Source organism: Cucumis melo, chromosome 6 (assembly GCF_025177605.1).
Source record: "Cucumis melo cultivar AY chromosome 6, USDA_Cmelo_AY_1.0, whole genome shotgun sequence".
In the NCBI taxonomy this organism is placed as follows: domain Eukaryota; kingdom Viridiplantae; phylum Streptophyta; class Magnoliopsida; order Cucurbitales; family Cucurbitaceae; genus Cucumis; species Cucumis melo.
Window position 1 is genome coordinate 11,161,837 of NC_066862.1, and position 13,953 is coordinate 11,175,789.

A 13,953-nucleotide genomic window follows, 5' to 3' on the forward strand; every position below is an offset into this window, starting at 1 on the left:
AAGAAGGGGTAATGGAAAGTACAATTGACCAAATTAAATGATACTATACAAACGCCCGTACACCATAAAAACCCCCCATTTTTCATTTTCTTTTTCTTTTCTTTTAATTTTAAATTTTCTTTCTTCTCATCAGACAACACACGGGAAAAGTCAAATGGCCATTTGGTCATGAACTGCTAGTGGGAATTATATATTAATTGAAATGAAATGGTTGAAACCCAATTTAATCAAATTATGAAGAGAGAAGAAAAAATAAAAAAGACATAATTTTTATTATGAATTTGCCTGAGAAATTACATGAAATTGAAAATTTTTAGGTGGAGAATAGAATCACTGTAGCTCTTCTTCTTTGGTCCTCGATTGTGAGCTAAATTCAATGACCCTTTGGGGTCCGCACGAGAGAGAGAGAGAGAGAGAGAGAGACTTTTTTTAGACGACTGATAAAGGTAGTAATGTATGTTTCTGATCCAAAGCTCTCTGATTTCATCTTCTTTTTGTTTTTCCATTTCTGGGTTTTCATTCTTCATACTCATAGCTTGATTTCCTCTGCTACTTAGCCAAAAAGTTGTGTGATTTTCGTTTTATATTTCCCCCCCTCTTTTTTTTCTTCTTTCGTAGCAAAGGGAGTTTTTGCCAGTCCTTTCTTTATTAATCATAATCATTCAGGTTTGGTCTTCAAAACCCAGTTCTGTTCTTTTTCGAATCTAAGCATTCAACCCCATCTTTTACTTTTTCAAACATTTTCCCAGATTCTGAAAGGATAGAAAGAACGAAAACCCCCTCTGATTTTCCGGGAAAATGTTGGGGTTTCAGCTTTTTTTGTGATGGGTCTTTCTTCTCTTGTGATTTTTGCGAGAAGAACTTTCCACCCACCTTCATTTCTCTCTTTTTCTCTTCAAAAAGGTTGTTGAAATTTCTCTGCTCCTCTCATCCTTTCTTTTACTGGCAGATCTTTTGTGGTTTGTTCTTCAGTTCAAGAGCTTGATCTGACTTAGCTTTCTGATAGAGCCTGAAACATCTTTTACAGGTTTGTGTTTTATCTTAATGGTAGAGATTAACAGCCTTAATCGCTTGGTTTCTTCATGATTTCTGGGAGATGACTTGTTCTTAGTTCTTACCAGTTTGTTCTGTTTGCTCATTTAGTCCATCAAGCCCTTCCTGATGTATAATTTTGACCAAGTTTTTGTGTATTATGAGGAAAATTAATGATTCTATTGATAATTTAATTTAGTTTCTGCATAATATTGTTGGATTTTACTGAGGTTGAGAGTTGAAAATTGAAATACTGATGGATTCAGTACCCATTTGGGTTGGAAAGGTTCAGTTTATTTCTTGTTTTAGATCTATGTGGTTCTATATTGCTAGATTTTCCTTTTCGAATTTGTGGAATAGTCGTACTTTCCCATATTTAGAGCCAGTAGTTTACAACTAAAGATAAGAATAAAGAGCCTGATTTAGTTACACTTGTTAATCTTGCCTCTTTAGACTTTATGGTGCATCCTAAAGCAGCTTTGTTTTTAATACCCATCTCTTTTCTTTTCACTTTTAGCTCTTTTCTTCAAAATTTTCACCATCTTTTAGCCTTCATTGACAAGATTCTGAGGCACTTTATGATTTTCTTTGTATCTTTTTGCAGCCATTGGCACATGACAACTGGTATATAATCTACCAGGATATTGTGGTGAAGAGGCGTCAAGATTTAATTTTATCAGTTTTGTGTAAAATGTCATTCCGAAGCATTGTTCGTGATGTGAGGGATAGTATTGGGAGCTTATCCAGACGGGGTTTCGAGGTCAAGTTGAATGGTCATCATAGAGGAAAGTCCAATGCATCGTCGCCGAATGATCTACATGACCAGCCACCTGTTGTTCAGAATGGCTGCTGGGCTAGTCTTCCACCCGAGCTGTTGTATGATGTTATTCGAAGACTTGAAGAGAGTGAAAACACATGGCCTTCACGAAAGAATGTTGTTGCTTGTGCTGCAGTATGTCGTTCTTGGAGAATTATGTGCATGGAGATAGTTAAAGGTCCAGAAATTTGTGGGAAGCTTACCTTCCCAGTGTCATTGAAGCAGGTACAGCTTTCAGTTCTATGACATTTCTTCAGCTATACCTAGACAAGAAGTTCATAGGGCCAAATATTTGAAGTTGCATACTTATTCTATGTTCTTATAAATTTTATAGCCAGGACCGCGTGATGGATCTGTACAGTGCTTCATTAAGAGAGATAAATCCAACCTAACATACCACCTCTACTTGTGTCTTAGCCCTGGTAAGGAATATTTTTTATCTACTTGATTTTGTGTGTGCCAGACCTTTCTCAATATGCTGGTTGACATTGTAAATACACTACAAAGAATACTATATTTTGACCTTAGGTCACCAAAGTTTTTTCTGATCAAAGTACATTCTTGATAAAGCTTTTCACATTAACTTGTGTACTTCAGAGTTGTACTTGTTTTATGTGTTCCATCATTGCAACTTTACTCAAGGTGCAGCAAAACTGCCGCTAATCAAGATTCAAGAAATTCTAAATAATTACGAAAGACTGTGTTATTTGATTATTAGTAGGTTTGTTAATTGGAATTTGCCTCTTGTTCTGCTGCCATTCAATTTATTTATAGTTTCGGTACTTCAATGGTGCAGCTCTGCTGGTTGAAAATGGGAAGTTTCTTCTTTCTGCGAAGCGTACACGAAGAACTACTAGCACGGAGTATATTATCTCAATGGATGCCGAAAACATTTCGAGATCAAGTAGCTCCTACATTGGAAAACTGAGGTGAGATTACACTTGACAAACAGTTATGAAATTTATTGTTTGCATACTTTGCTCTCTGTGTTGATATAATTACAGCCTACACTGTGAATTCGACTAGTTGTTTCCAATAGCGGCATTTTTGTACAAGAGATTTTATTAAACTCTGGCTGTTGAACGATAAATCGAGAAAGGAAAAATGGAAATTTTGAGGAGGAGAATTTCCTGTTTAGGCCCTTAAGCTGAATTTATTAGAGGTGTTGATAGAGCAACAACTTGGTTTGATTCTTCATTGGTCTGAAGTATTGAACTCTCTTGAGTTTTGTTCTTCATGGTGCCTTCCAATGAGCACTTTTTCTGTCAATTCATAATGGGAAATTTTGATTTCTTTTCCTGGGATTCTTTATTCATCCATAGTCTATATATCTTTCCTGATTCAATTTTTGTGTTTATTTTCAGGTCGAATTTTCTTGGAACAAAATTCATTGTTTATGATACTCAACCTCCGTACACTGCTGCCCCGCTCCCTCCTCCCGGGAAAACTAGCCGTAGATTTTATTCAAAAAAGGTTTCACCAAAAGTCCCTACTGGCAGTTATAACATAGCCCATATAAGTTATGAATTAAACGTCTTAGGCACACGAGGACCCCGGAGAATGCACTGTATAATGCATTCAATACCAGTGTCTTCTCTCGATGCCGGTGGCACTGTTCCAGGCCAACCTGAGCTCCTTCCTCCCAACTCCCTCGACGACTCGTTCCGGAGTGCATCCTTCTCCAAAGCCATAGATCATTCCATGGAGTTCAGTAGTGCTAGATTTTCCGAAATTGGGAGAGCCGCATTGGATGGTGATGAGGAGGGAAAGATGAGACCTTTGGTCCTCAAAAACAAGCCCCCAAGATGGCACGAACAGCTGCAATGTTGGTGCCTCAACTTTCGTGGGCGAGTTACCGTTGCATCAGTGAAGAACTTTCAGTTGATTGCAGCAATACAACCAGCTGCTGGGGCTCCAACTCCATCTCAACCAGGCCCACCCGAGCACGACAAGATCATTCTTCAATTTGGGAAGGTTGGTAAAGACATGTTCACGATGGATTATCGATATCCGTTGTCTGCTTTTCAGGCCTTTGCTATATGCTTGAGCAGCTTTGATACCAAATTGGCTTGTGAATAAAGAAAAGTATCCAAAGTAATGCATATGATGAGCAGAAAAAAAGTAACAAAACCCCCACTTTTATGGCCCCTTTTTCTTTTCTTTTTTATTTTCAACCCTCTTTTTAACTTTTGGATTTCACTCTATTAGTTGTATTCCTCTTGTCATTTCATGGCTAGGTTAGTGAAATAGTTCATTGTTGTGGCTATTGATGTAAAAGTTAATTGTAACTGTGACATCTTCAACCCCCTCATAACAGCTCTTACATGTGCAACTTCAAAAACTTTGAAAAAGGAACGAAGGCGAAGAAAAAGCCCTTTTTACCCCTCTCCCTCTCTTAAAAAGCATAGACAATAAAGTAGAAAAGAAAAGGAGTATTGGTCTTTATGTTCAAAAGTTTTTATAAAGTTCATATGATATGATTTCTTGAATCTCTTTTTCTACAGATGCTTCTTGGATACATAGTATGATCTGTTTTTCTTTTACTTGTAGTAATAATGGCAAAATGGGTAACAGTTTTAAATGTACTAAAATGTCATAGTCTAAAAAAATCAGTGTCTATCATTTACAAATAAATAATTTTGGTTTTTGGTTGGATGGTTCTGAAGATTATGTAAAAGTGGAATATGTTTGGAATAATTTTTTGAAAACAGTCTTTTACTTATTAGAACAAAAGGTTGGGCCACTTTTTTTTTTCTTCTTTTTTTGCCATTTATTTTTAACAAAGTACTGTTTTTTTTATATATATATATATATAGAAAAATTGATATCAAATATAAAATTATGAACAGTAATTTCAAACACAAAATGGTCTCTACTTTTACAAATCATTAAAGAAAGATTCACTTTTTCAAAGAACAAAACAGATGATTTTTTTGAAGTCCTTGAAAACAAGTGAACAATGCCTAAAATTTAGTAGCTTTCCCCTGGGGAATGAAAAAATTCTGCTAATATTAACTTTTATTATTATTATTATTATTATTATTTTGTTTTTTCAAAAAAATACATATAGAAAAATACTCATAAATTCAATATAGAAAGCAACAATACATCTAAATTTTTAAAGCTTCAATTATACGTTTGAAACTTGAGATGTCAATTTGTACCTAAGCTTTAGTTAGAATACCTTTCAACTATGCCTTAATAGTTTTGAATTCATATTAATCCCCACCCTTTGAAATTGTCTCAAAACACAACAATTAAAACTTATATTTGTAGACCAACAATTAAGGTATCACATGGACGTATTTTAAAAAACGATAGAGTTTACAAATATTTATGAATAAACAAGAAAAAAAAAAAAAAGAAAAGGTAGTTGTTAGTACTAGAAGAAGTATAGTGTAAAAAGTCTTTAGTGTATGCGGAGAGTTGGGGGAAAAAACAAAGAAAAGGATTGAGTTGAAAAAACATAGTTTTCATCCTCAAATGAAATAAAACTATGAAGAAGAAGAGAAGCAATTATCTCAATTTTGTCTTTTTCCTCTTATTTTCCTTATGCTCTTAACTTTTAATTTTCATTATTTAATCATCATATAAAGGCTTCAAATTCAATTCCTTATTTGGGGCTTACTCCCATTCTAATAGTAAGAGGAAACAATATGCTACCTAATTCCAACCCAATATAATATATATCCATATATTACTATATAACGTTATCTTTTTAATCTTCATTTTTAAAAAATGCTATCTGAATTGTCACCTGGAAACAAAATTAAAGTTCAAATTTTTGAAAGTCTAAGCATTGAAATTTAAGGTGCCTAAGCCAAATTTCCAAGGATTTTTTTTTTGTATCCTTAACTTCTTTCTCATAAAAGAAATTATTTAATATTGAAATAGTTACAAATATAGCAATTAGATTCAAAATAACTAAGTATATAGCAACACTTGGAAAAATGAGATAACCGTATAAATAGCAAAATCTTTGAAAAGTTTGGCTCAACTAAACTATTAGCTTTGTGAATCTAAATATTGGTTTTTTTTAAAAAAAAAAAAAAAAAAAAAGAGAGAGAGAAGAGAACTTTGTGTGTGTGGAAGAAAGAAATTAACAAGGCCAAATTTGATGTCTAAGAAAAAGCCAAATTTGTAGTTGACCAGATGGAAGGTAATTGAGACCTCACCAAATGGTTGGGTCAGTTAAAATTGAGATGTCTACTGAGATCTAAAACCAAATAATTAGATTAGGTAATGTTCACTAATTTGTAACCAAAATTGTTGAAATTGTAATTAGTGCTGACATTCATGTTATCCATCTTAATAGGTCTTCCTTCCAAAAAGAATGAGATTCCTTTAATTGTGTGTACTACAAACCCATGTAATCCTAATTAAAAAAAAAATATTCAATAGTGCTGTTTACTTGCATAGGGAATTGTAATGAAACATAGACCATTACTATATTGTCGTTTTTATATTCCTAATTAATTAAAGGGGCTCTTGCAAATATGATAATTATAGTATCATAAATTAGGTCCATAGTACATCATTTTTCCATTTGTAAAAATAGCAAAATTGAAGTCCAGCCCGCATTTTAAAAATACGAAATTACGAAACCACCCTTCAGTCATTACTAATACCAATATATATGGTTGATACACCAATATATACCGTTGATACACCTGATTTGTTTTGCTGATGTACTTCTCGTACACTTTTTTTTTTTACTCTCTAATACTTCACTGATACATATTATTAGTTTAAAACACTTGATATGTTGTTGATACACTCAATCAATTAAATACACTTGAAACACTAAGAATGATACACTTTATATATCGTTGATACACTTGTTATTGTTTCTTGATACACTCGATAGATTTAATACACTTAATCACTTACTAAACTTCATTGATGCATATTATTAGTTTGATACACTTGATACGTGGTTGATACAGTTGCTCAACTGTTGATATACTCAATCAATTAAATACACTTTGATGTACTAAGAATGATACATTTTATATATCTTTGATACACGTTATATATCGTTGATACACTTGTTATTGTTTGTTGATACACTTGATAGATTTAATACACTTAATCACTTGCTAAACTTTGTTGATACATATTATTAGTTTGAAACACTTGACATGTTGTTGATACACTTGCGAAACTGTTGGTACACTCAATTAATTAAATACACCTGATGCACTAAGCATAATACACTTTATGTATTGTCGATACAGTTGTTATGGTATGTTTACAATCTTAATAACATGTTGAACATCATTATCACCTATAGTCAACAAATTAAAACTGAAAGTTCAATACATGTCTCAACCTAAATTTCAGTATGAATCAAGTTCACAAAAGAATCAAATGATGATATCACTCCATCAACCAAAACACAATTTGTTTTGTAATCCATGTAGTAATGTTGCTCATCCCATTGACCACTCTGAAAAACAATTACTGCTAATTTAACCATAACTACAATGGACTGCAACAATTTAGAGAAAATAAAAAACACGTAGTAAGTATATCAATCAACTAATACATATAATATAAGTATATCATACCGTTGATATAAAAAACTGATACAAATTAAAAAAAAAAAAAAAAAAGAAACAAACGTAACTAAATAAGACCAAACTGATCTACGAAGTTCCTTTCGATAAAAGATATTAGGAACAAATAAAAAGAGATGAGGAAGAACAAATCGTAGCCCGAATTTGAATAAATAATATATGAGCAATTCACAGAAATAATATTAGGGCTTCAAAAAAGGGAAGGAATACCTACATAATTCTTATTTTCCCTGAAGAAAAAATGAGGAGAATAGGAGAAGAAGATGAGGAGAAGATGATAAAAAAAAAGCCGACGAAGAGGGAGAAATCTAAAAGAACGAAACTGAAAAGAGAAGAGAAGGACGGTGGAGAAGAACGATAGAAAAGAGGCAGAAGAAGACGAGGAGAAGAGAAGAAGAAAACGAAAAATGAAGGAGAACAATACAGGAAAACGAAAGAGGAAGAGAAAACAGCAAAGAAGGGTAATTTTGGAATAATGAAAAAATAAAATAAGAAATATCAACCAAAATTAGAAAGCTGTTATATTTACAAAATTGAAAAGGTTAGTGCTAATAATGCTAAATTAGATTTTTATTGTGCCACCCAATACAATTTCTCTTAATTAAATTGCAAAATTTACTCTTTTTTATCTCACTTCATATCTATTCAGTCTCAAAATTTTCAAAACAAATACTTCATACCTCATCTCTGCATAATACTTTAATTTAAATAGTCATTGATCGATGCATATTTGGATTGACTTTTTAAGTGTTTATAAATACTTAAAAATTGATCTAAACACACCTTTAACTAAAGTTAACTAAATACTTTTTAGATCGTTACTTGCTGACATCGATTCTAATTGTTTTAGTGACATGGTAAAATAAATTACAAATTAGTTTTGGTTTCCATTGCACATACGATAACAAGGTTGGAGAAAATGAGATGAAAGAAAACGAACAAAAAAATTAAAAATTAAAAACAGTACGTAATCTAAAAAATAACTCACTATTCAATAAGAAATTTTGGAACCAATCACAAATTGCCACATCATTTACTAAAATAATTATATTTGGGATTAACTAAAAATTGGCATGTGTTCCAAATTAAATTTAAAGACAAATTGGACAATTCTAATGGTGTCACGTGTCTTTATTATGAGAATTGGGTCAAATTAATTATTTTGGTTCAATTAAATATTATTTAGTTAGACTAAGATTCAATTGAGCCCAAAAATAAACTTAATTTAGTCTAAAATAAAATATGACCCAAATCCATGTGATTGAGCCCATGGGTATGGTCCATGGACCAGAACAAGTTTAAGTCCATAAAAGCCCAGCATGGAACTCTATAAATAGAGGAGTTCTCTCCATTTGTAGGGTTGGAAATTTTTGAGTCTAGAAGGTCTAGAGAATTCTCCCAAGTGATAGAAGCCTCCTCAATCGAAGATTGAAGCTTCATTGAAAATACAAACTTTCTTCCAAGACTCCAATTTCAAGAACACCTTCGAAGATTGAAGCTCCTCTGAAGATTCAAGCTTTCTTCTAAGTCTTCAACTTCAAGAACAACTTCGAAGATTGAAGCTCCTTTGAAGATCCAAGCTTTCTTCCAAGTCTTCAACTTCAAGAACATCACGTGTTTCGCTTCCTCAAATCAAGCGTAAGCATCCAGCCGAGAGAGAATCAGAGGATCAAATTCTAGAGATCGAACCACATCGCATCGAATCAACATAAATACAACATCAACACAAGTTCAACTCCACGAATCAAATTTCTCTGAAAATCTCGTGTGAACACTCACATTTAAAATTTGTTACCTAAACCATTTAGACAATATACGTAGAACCTCAAGAACTAAATACAATTTTTAAAACTTTGTGGACTAAATAAACACTAAACCTCAAACCTCAAACCTCGTACACCAAAAAATGTATTTTACCCTTAATTAAAATATAGCAATTAAGTAAAAAGAATAAATGATAAAAACTTAGTAAAAAAGATTGTATGATTCTTACGTAATAATCAAATGTAATTGGATTGATAATCCTCTCATGTACGATCACATTACATTTGTTAATGTGTATTGTTAATCACATATTTCTTAGAGGAACTATGTTTTATTACAAATGACGAAACATTAGTAAATAACAACAAATATAAATAAATGAGATCCAAAAGGAAATAGAGATGGTCTGCTCAGCTCAAAATCCAATCAACCCAAGAACAAATGAGTAAGCTTCAAGATAAACCATTGACAACACAAAACTTGGAATGTAAATGGATCAAAAATCAACCAACCATCGAACTGAACAACAAAGAGGACAGCGTGAAGAAATACAAAACTTCCCAAAATATAAAAGAATAAAGTTTTCTGATTCTCAACATTCCTTTTGTTTTTTTAATATTAAGAATCAGAAAAAAAAGCCATTGCTAGCTTTTGGATGACTCATTCCATGTGAAAGTACTGAACAGAAGGATTGCTTGTTAATTACTTTTACACACACACACCTACTTGTTCTCTTTTTTTTTTTTCTTTTTTTTTTTGTTTGTACATCTTTCTTTTTCTTCTTTTTCTTCTTTTTCTCCCTCATCATTCCAATCTCTGTTGAGTATAAAATAGCAGAAATAGAGTGAGGAAGAAGAAGAAACTTAGGTTAGAACAGAAAAAAGAAAAGTATGGGCTAAGAATCATAAACTGAACCCATCAAATCCACATTGCTTTGAAGTCAATGACTGATTCCTTGGACTTATCACTATCGAGCAATCCACTGACACCTGTCATTTATTGAACATTTTTAGTTTTGTCAAAACAACCATACATTTTTGCTATACATTGATCAGTAAGATCTCCCACTAAACTTCTTATATAGTATCTTATTCAACAAGGATTAGCATCGTCAAAACAATAGTATTTTGTTAGGCACGGATCAAAATATAAGCATGAATTTTTTATTTTTTTAAAAAAAAAGTTACAATAGTGTGTGAAATGATTAACATGTCAAGCTATGAATATATTGGTTAGCATGTTACTTAAAGGTTTAAATCTCCTCCTATCCTCAAACATTCACTTTAGTTATTTCTTGGTCTCTAATCTTCAAAATGTCAGTTTTAGCTATTCAAATATCATTTGATATATATTTATATATATTTGGCTCTGGCTCTTGTTCAATGTTATATTACATATATTTTAAGAGAATCTTGAATTTAATCCCTATTACTAATTTATTACTAATTTTGTTATCATCTATTAATGTTTTTACTATAAAATTTAAAACATATTCTTGTAATTGGAAGTATATATACGTCTATTATTAATAAAATCTAAAATTTTACTATATATAGAAAATATTTTAATTTATTTTACTGTTCTTTCAATAACAATTATTGTAGAACAACAATTATTGTATTTGGTTGTAATTAAGTAGTTGTTTTAGATGATAAAAGTAGTAAAAGAATATAAAAGTATAATAGATATGGTATCTATAAGATGATTATTTGAGGGAATTATTATTATAATAGACAGATGAAAAGAGAGAAGAGATGATGGGGAGAATGAAGGGGATAAAGTAGTTTTTAAATGTGAAAGGGTTGAAAAACAAAAGTAGTTTTGTTCGGTCGGTATGGCCCCCCACTAATTTTGCTCGCCGCGTTAAAAAAGTATGACCAATTAACCCCCACCCTTTCCTCCTTAAACAACGCTTTCTTTTACTCTTTCACTTTTCACTTTCTTCTTCTTCTTCTTCTTCTTCTTCTTCTTCTTCTTCTTCTTCTTCTTCTTCTTCTTCTTCTTCTTCTTCTTCTTCTTCTTCCTCCTCCTTATAATTCTATCGTTGATTTCATTTTTCTTAATTCCGATGCTTTACATCTTTCCATTACAAGCTTATTATTAATTTTCCATTATAATTATTTTTGGTCATTCTAACTTTTTCAATCTTTTATTCACAAATTAAAAACATTAAATAAAATAAATATTCTCCAAAAAGGAAAATAAAAAATGTAAATCAATGAAATATCACACTTATTTTTCTTTTTTCTTTTCCACAAAATTTTCTTTCATTAGTATCCTTCATCGTGTGCTTGTATTTTCTTGGGATTGAGAATTATTTCACAACTTTATTAGGTTGGCCTATATATTCACTTTAGTATTTTTTTTTTTTTGATATTATTATGCGTTTTGCGATTATGCTAATTAAATTTGGAATTAAAATATATATATATATATATATATATATATATATATATAGATAGATATATATATAGATAGATATATATATTATTAAGATTTAATAAGATTTATTGTTTATGTAAAGTAATACAATACCAAACATGTTTATAAATTTTCTTTATTTTAAAAAAAAAAACAAAAAAAAGTTCATGACAAGGATTAAGTAAGTTTGAAACAATAAAGAAATGGTTAGTTGTAATTGTTACTTCAACTGGGACCAAAAACCATTTTAAGCATTTCATATTTAATTATTCGAATACCCTTTGTAGTTAGTATATAGAAACCTTCATAAACTTCTGTTGGGATTAACTTACAAATTTTCATAATAGATTTCATTCCTAATTTTATCTCAAAATTTTCTAATATTTTGAAATATTTCAACTCCAATCTAGACTCGTGAATTAATTCTATAATCTTTTTCTCTTAATATAATTAGATTTAAATATAAATCCATTTTCAACACATCGTACTCCATCTACAACAACTTATTTCATTTAAGTATGCATAAGTTTTTCTTATGGTATTTTCTTTCCACTACGATAATGGGTAGATAAAGTTCATATATAATATCTTCATGTTAGAGATTAAAAAATAAAGAAGTTGTGGAAAATAGTAAAAATAATTATATTCCACAAAATAATACTAATAGATGTAATTATGATTCCTTACCCACATCTATGCATTTATTTTGAGGAAAAAATAGATTAATTAAATTAATTACGAAGAATCCAAAATCCAATCAATTATCTAAAAATTAGAAAGCCTTCCATTATCCATATAATGTTCAAAGCAAAAGCGAATAAATACTTATTTAAAAAGAAAAAATAAAAGCAAGGTGAAAATGGTAATTAAGAAAAGACGAGGTGGGAAACTGACCTGAACGCCTGGCGAATCAAAATCCAAGACGCGGATCCTGGCGCCAACTTCCCCCAAAACCCTCAGTTCAACTCGATCGTTCAACGAAGCGTCTCTTATCAGATCCGCCGCGTCCGCCTGTAGCAAATTCACTCGATCTACGGCGATCGTCGCCTCCACCTCTCTTTCACTATGTGCCTCTTGGTAAAATCCAGGTACTATCGCTTTCCCTAGCGGTATCCCTCTGTACATCACCGTAAACCTCGAATCCCCGTATTTTATTCCGACCTTGTTCGGATTCACCGCCGTGAACAGCAATCGAATGTTGAGCGACAACGATGCGGATGTCGTTGAAGTTGTTGCAGCAGTCTCGGCGTCGGAGGATGACAATGAGAATAGATTTGGAGCGGTTATTCCCATGTATTGAACACCGACTCGTTGGAGATCGAATTGAGGCTTTTTAGGTTTGACAGCTAGGACAATGACGAGGATGATGGCGATCGCTAGGAGAGCGATGAAGGAGAAGAGGAGGCAGAGGCAACAGCAGCAGCCTCGGAAGGAAGGTGATGAGGATGCCGCTCCGTAACCGAAATGTTGCCGACGAGAGGACGGCGGAGATGGTGGAGATGGATAACGAGTGTTGCGAGTGTTGGGATTAGGTGCGGTGGATGGGAATGGAGGAGAACGGGGATTGGAGTGAAGATTGAAGGGAGCTCTTGACGGTGGCGGCGGGAGAGGACGGTGATGGTTGTTATGGGGTCGTCGTGACGGTGGCGGTGGTAAAGGAGGTTGCGTGCTGCGAGGGTTCAGTTGAGGTCGTGACGTCATTTCCTCCATTATCGATTCTCTATGTTGTGTGTTTTTAGTTTTTGCTCTTGTTCTTCTTTGAAGTGAGAGTAAGAATAGAGTGCGAGTATGTGTGTGTGTGTGTGTGAGCTTTGGCTACTTTGCTTAATACTTAACTAAAGTTACAATGTGCCAAAAGGAAAAGTTTCCGACTCTTCTCTCTATTTCCTTTCCTTTTTCTTCTTTTTTTTTTTTATCATATTATTCATAATTACCTTTAAGAAAAGAACTTGCTATCACAATTTAGTCCAAAAGCATACAAGTTTTGAAGCATTAGTTTAGTTTGTATCTAAATTTAGATTTTCATTTTCTGCATAGGTCTTCCGAAGGGCTTTTCCTTATTCTTTTTTTTTTTTTTTTTCTTTTCTTTTCAATCATGATATCGTCGTAACAAGGTGTGAAGATTTTCTGAAAGAATTACAACAGAAATTTGGTAAATATTGATTCGTCATTTTTATCCATCTTTTTTCACCCTCATGTAGAGTGTACAAAATTTGGCTAGTTGAAAAATTTAAGAACTGTTTTAACTAAAAAAATTGCATTGATGTGTTTAGCTATATTTTTAATTAAAAACAAATAATTAAATTTTGTTTCAGTTGATAAAAAGAAAAATTCATGAAG

At 32.2% G+C, this 13,953-nt stretch overlaps 2 protein-coding genes across 4 annotated transcripts; one reads left to right on the forward strand and one right to left on the reverse strand.

Moving 5' to 3' along the window:
* Nucleotides 1–281: 281 nt before the first annotated feature.
* Nucleotides 282–4,232, forward strand: LOC103496145 (tubby-like F-box protein 8). 3 transcript variants are annotated; one of them, XM_051086281.1, is made up of 6 exons: nt 282–446; nt 950–1,027; nt 1,637–2,074; nt 2,184–2,271; nt 2,646–2,778; nt 3,214–4,232. In XM_051086281.1, the coding sequence occupies exons 3-6, from the start codon at nt 1,724–1,726 to the stop codon at nt 3,926–3,928; spliced, it is 1,287 nt and encodes a 428-aa protein (XP_050942238.1). In that variant the 5' UTR covers nt 282–446; nt 950–1,027; nt 1,637–1,723; the 3' UTR covers nt 3,929–4,232. The 3 variants fall into 3 exon arrangements, with proteins under 3 accessions (XP_050942238.1, XP_050942239.1, XP_050942240.1); XM_051086282.1 differs by having other exon boundaries at nt 294–454; XM_051086283.1 differs by lacking the exon at nt 282–446 and adding an exon at nt 450–666.
* Nucleotides 4,233–9,738: 5,506 nt separating this feature from the next.
* On the reverse strand, nt 9,739–13,916 carry LOC103496146 (NDR1/HIN1-like protein 2). Its single transcript, XM_008457887.3, has 2 exons — nt 12,508–13,916; nt 9,739–10,181 (listed from the first exon to the last, which is right to left on the reverse strand). The coding sequence occupies exons 1-2, from the start codon at nt 13,321–13,323 to the stop codon at nt 10,095–10,097; spliced, it is 903 nt and encodes a 300-aa protein (XP_008456109.1). The 5' UTR covers nt 13,324–13,916; the 3' UTR covers nt 9,739–10,094.
* Between the last annotated feature and the right edge of the window lie 37 nt (nt 13,917–13,953).

Coding starts and splice junctions, on each gene's coding strand:
- LOC103496146 (XM_008457887.3), bottom strand. CDS start 13,323: ATGGAGGAAATGACGTCACGACCTCAACTGAACCCTCGCAGCACGCAA. Junction 10,182..12,507: donor TTGATTCGCCAGGCGTTCAG/GTCAGTTTCCCA, acceptor AATAAATGACAG/GTGTCAGTGGATTGCTCGAT.
- LOC103496145 (XM_051086281.1), top strand. CDS start 1,724: ATGTCATTCCGAAGCATTGTTCGTGATGTGAGGGATAGTATTGGGAGC. Junction 2,075..2,183: donor TCCCAGTGTCATTGAAGCAG/GTACAGCTTTCA, acceptor TAAATTTTATAG/CCAGGACCGCGTGATGGATC. Junction 2,272..2,645: donor CTACTTGTGTCTTAGCCCTG/GTAAGGAATATT, acceptor TCAATGGTGCAG/CTCTGCTGGTTGAAAATGGG.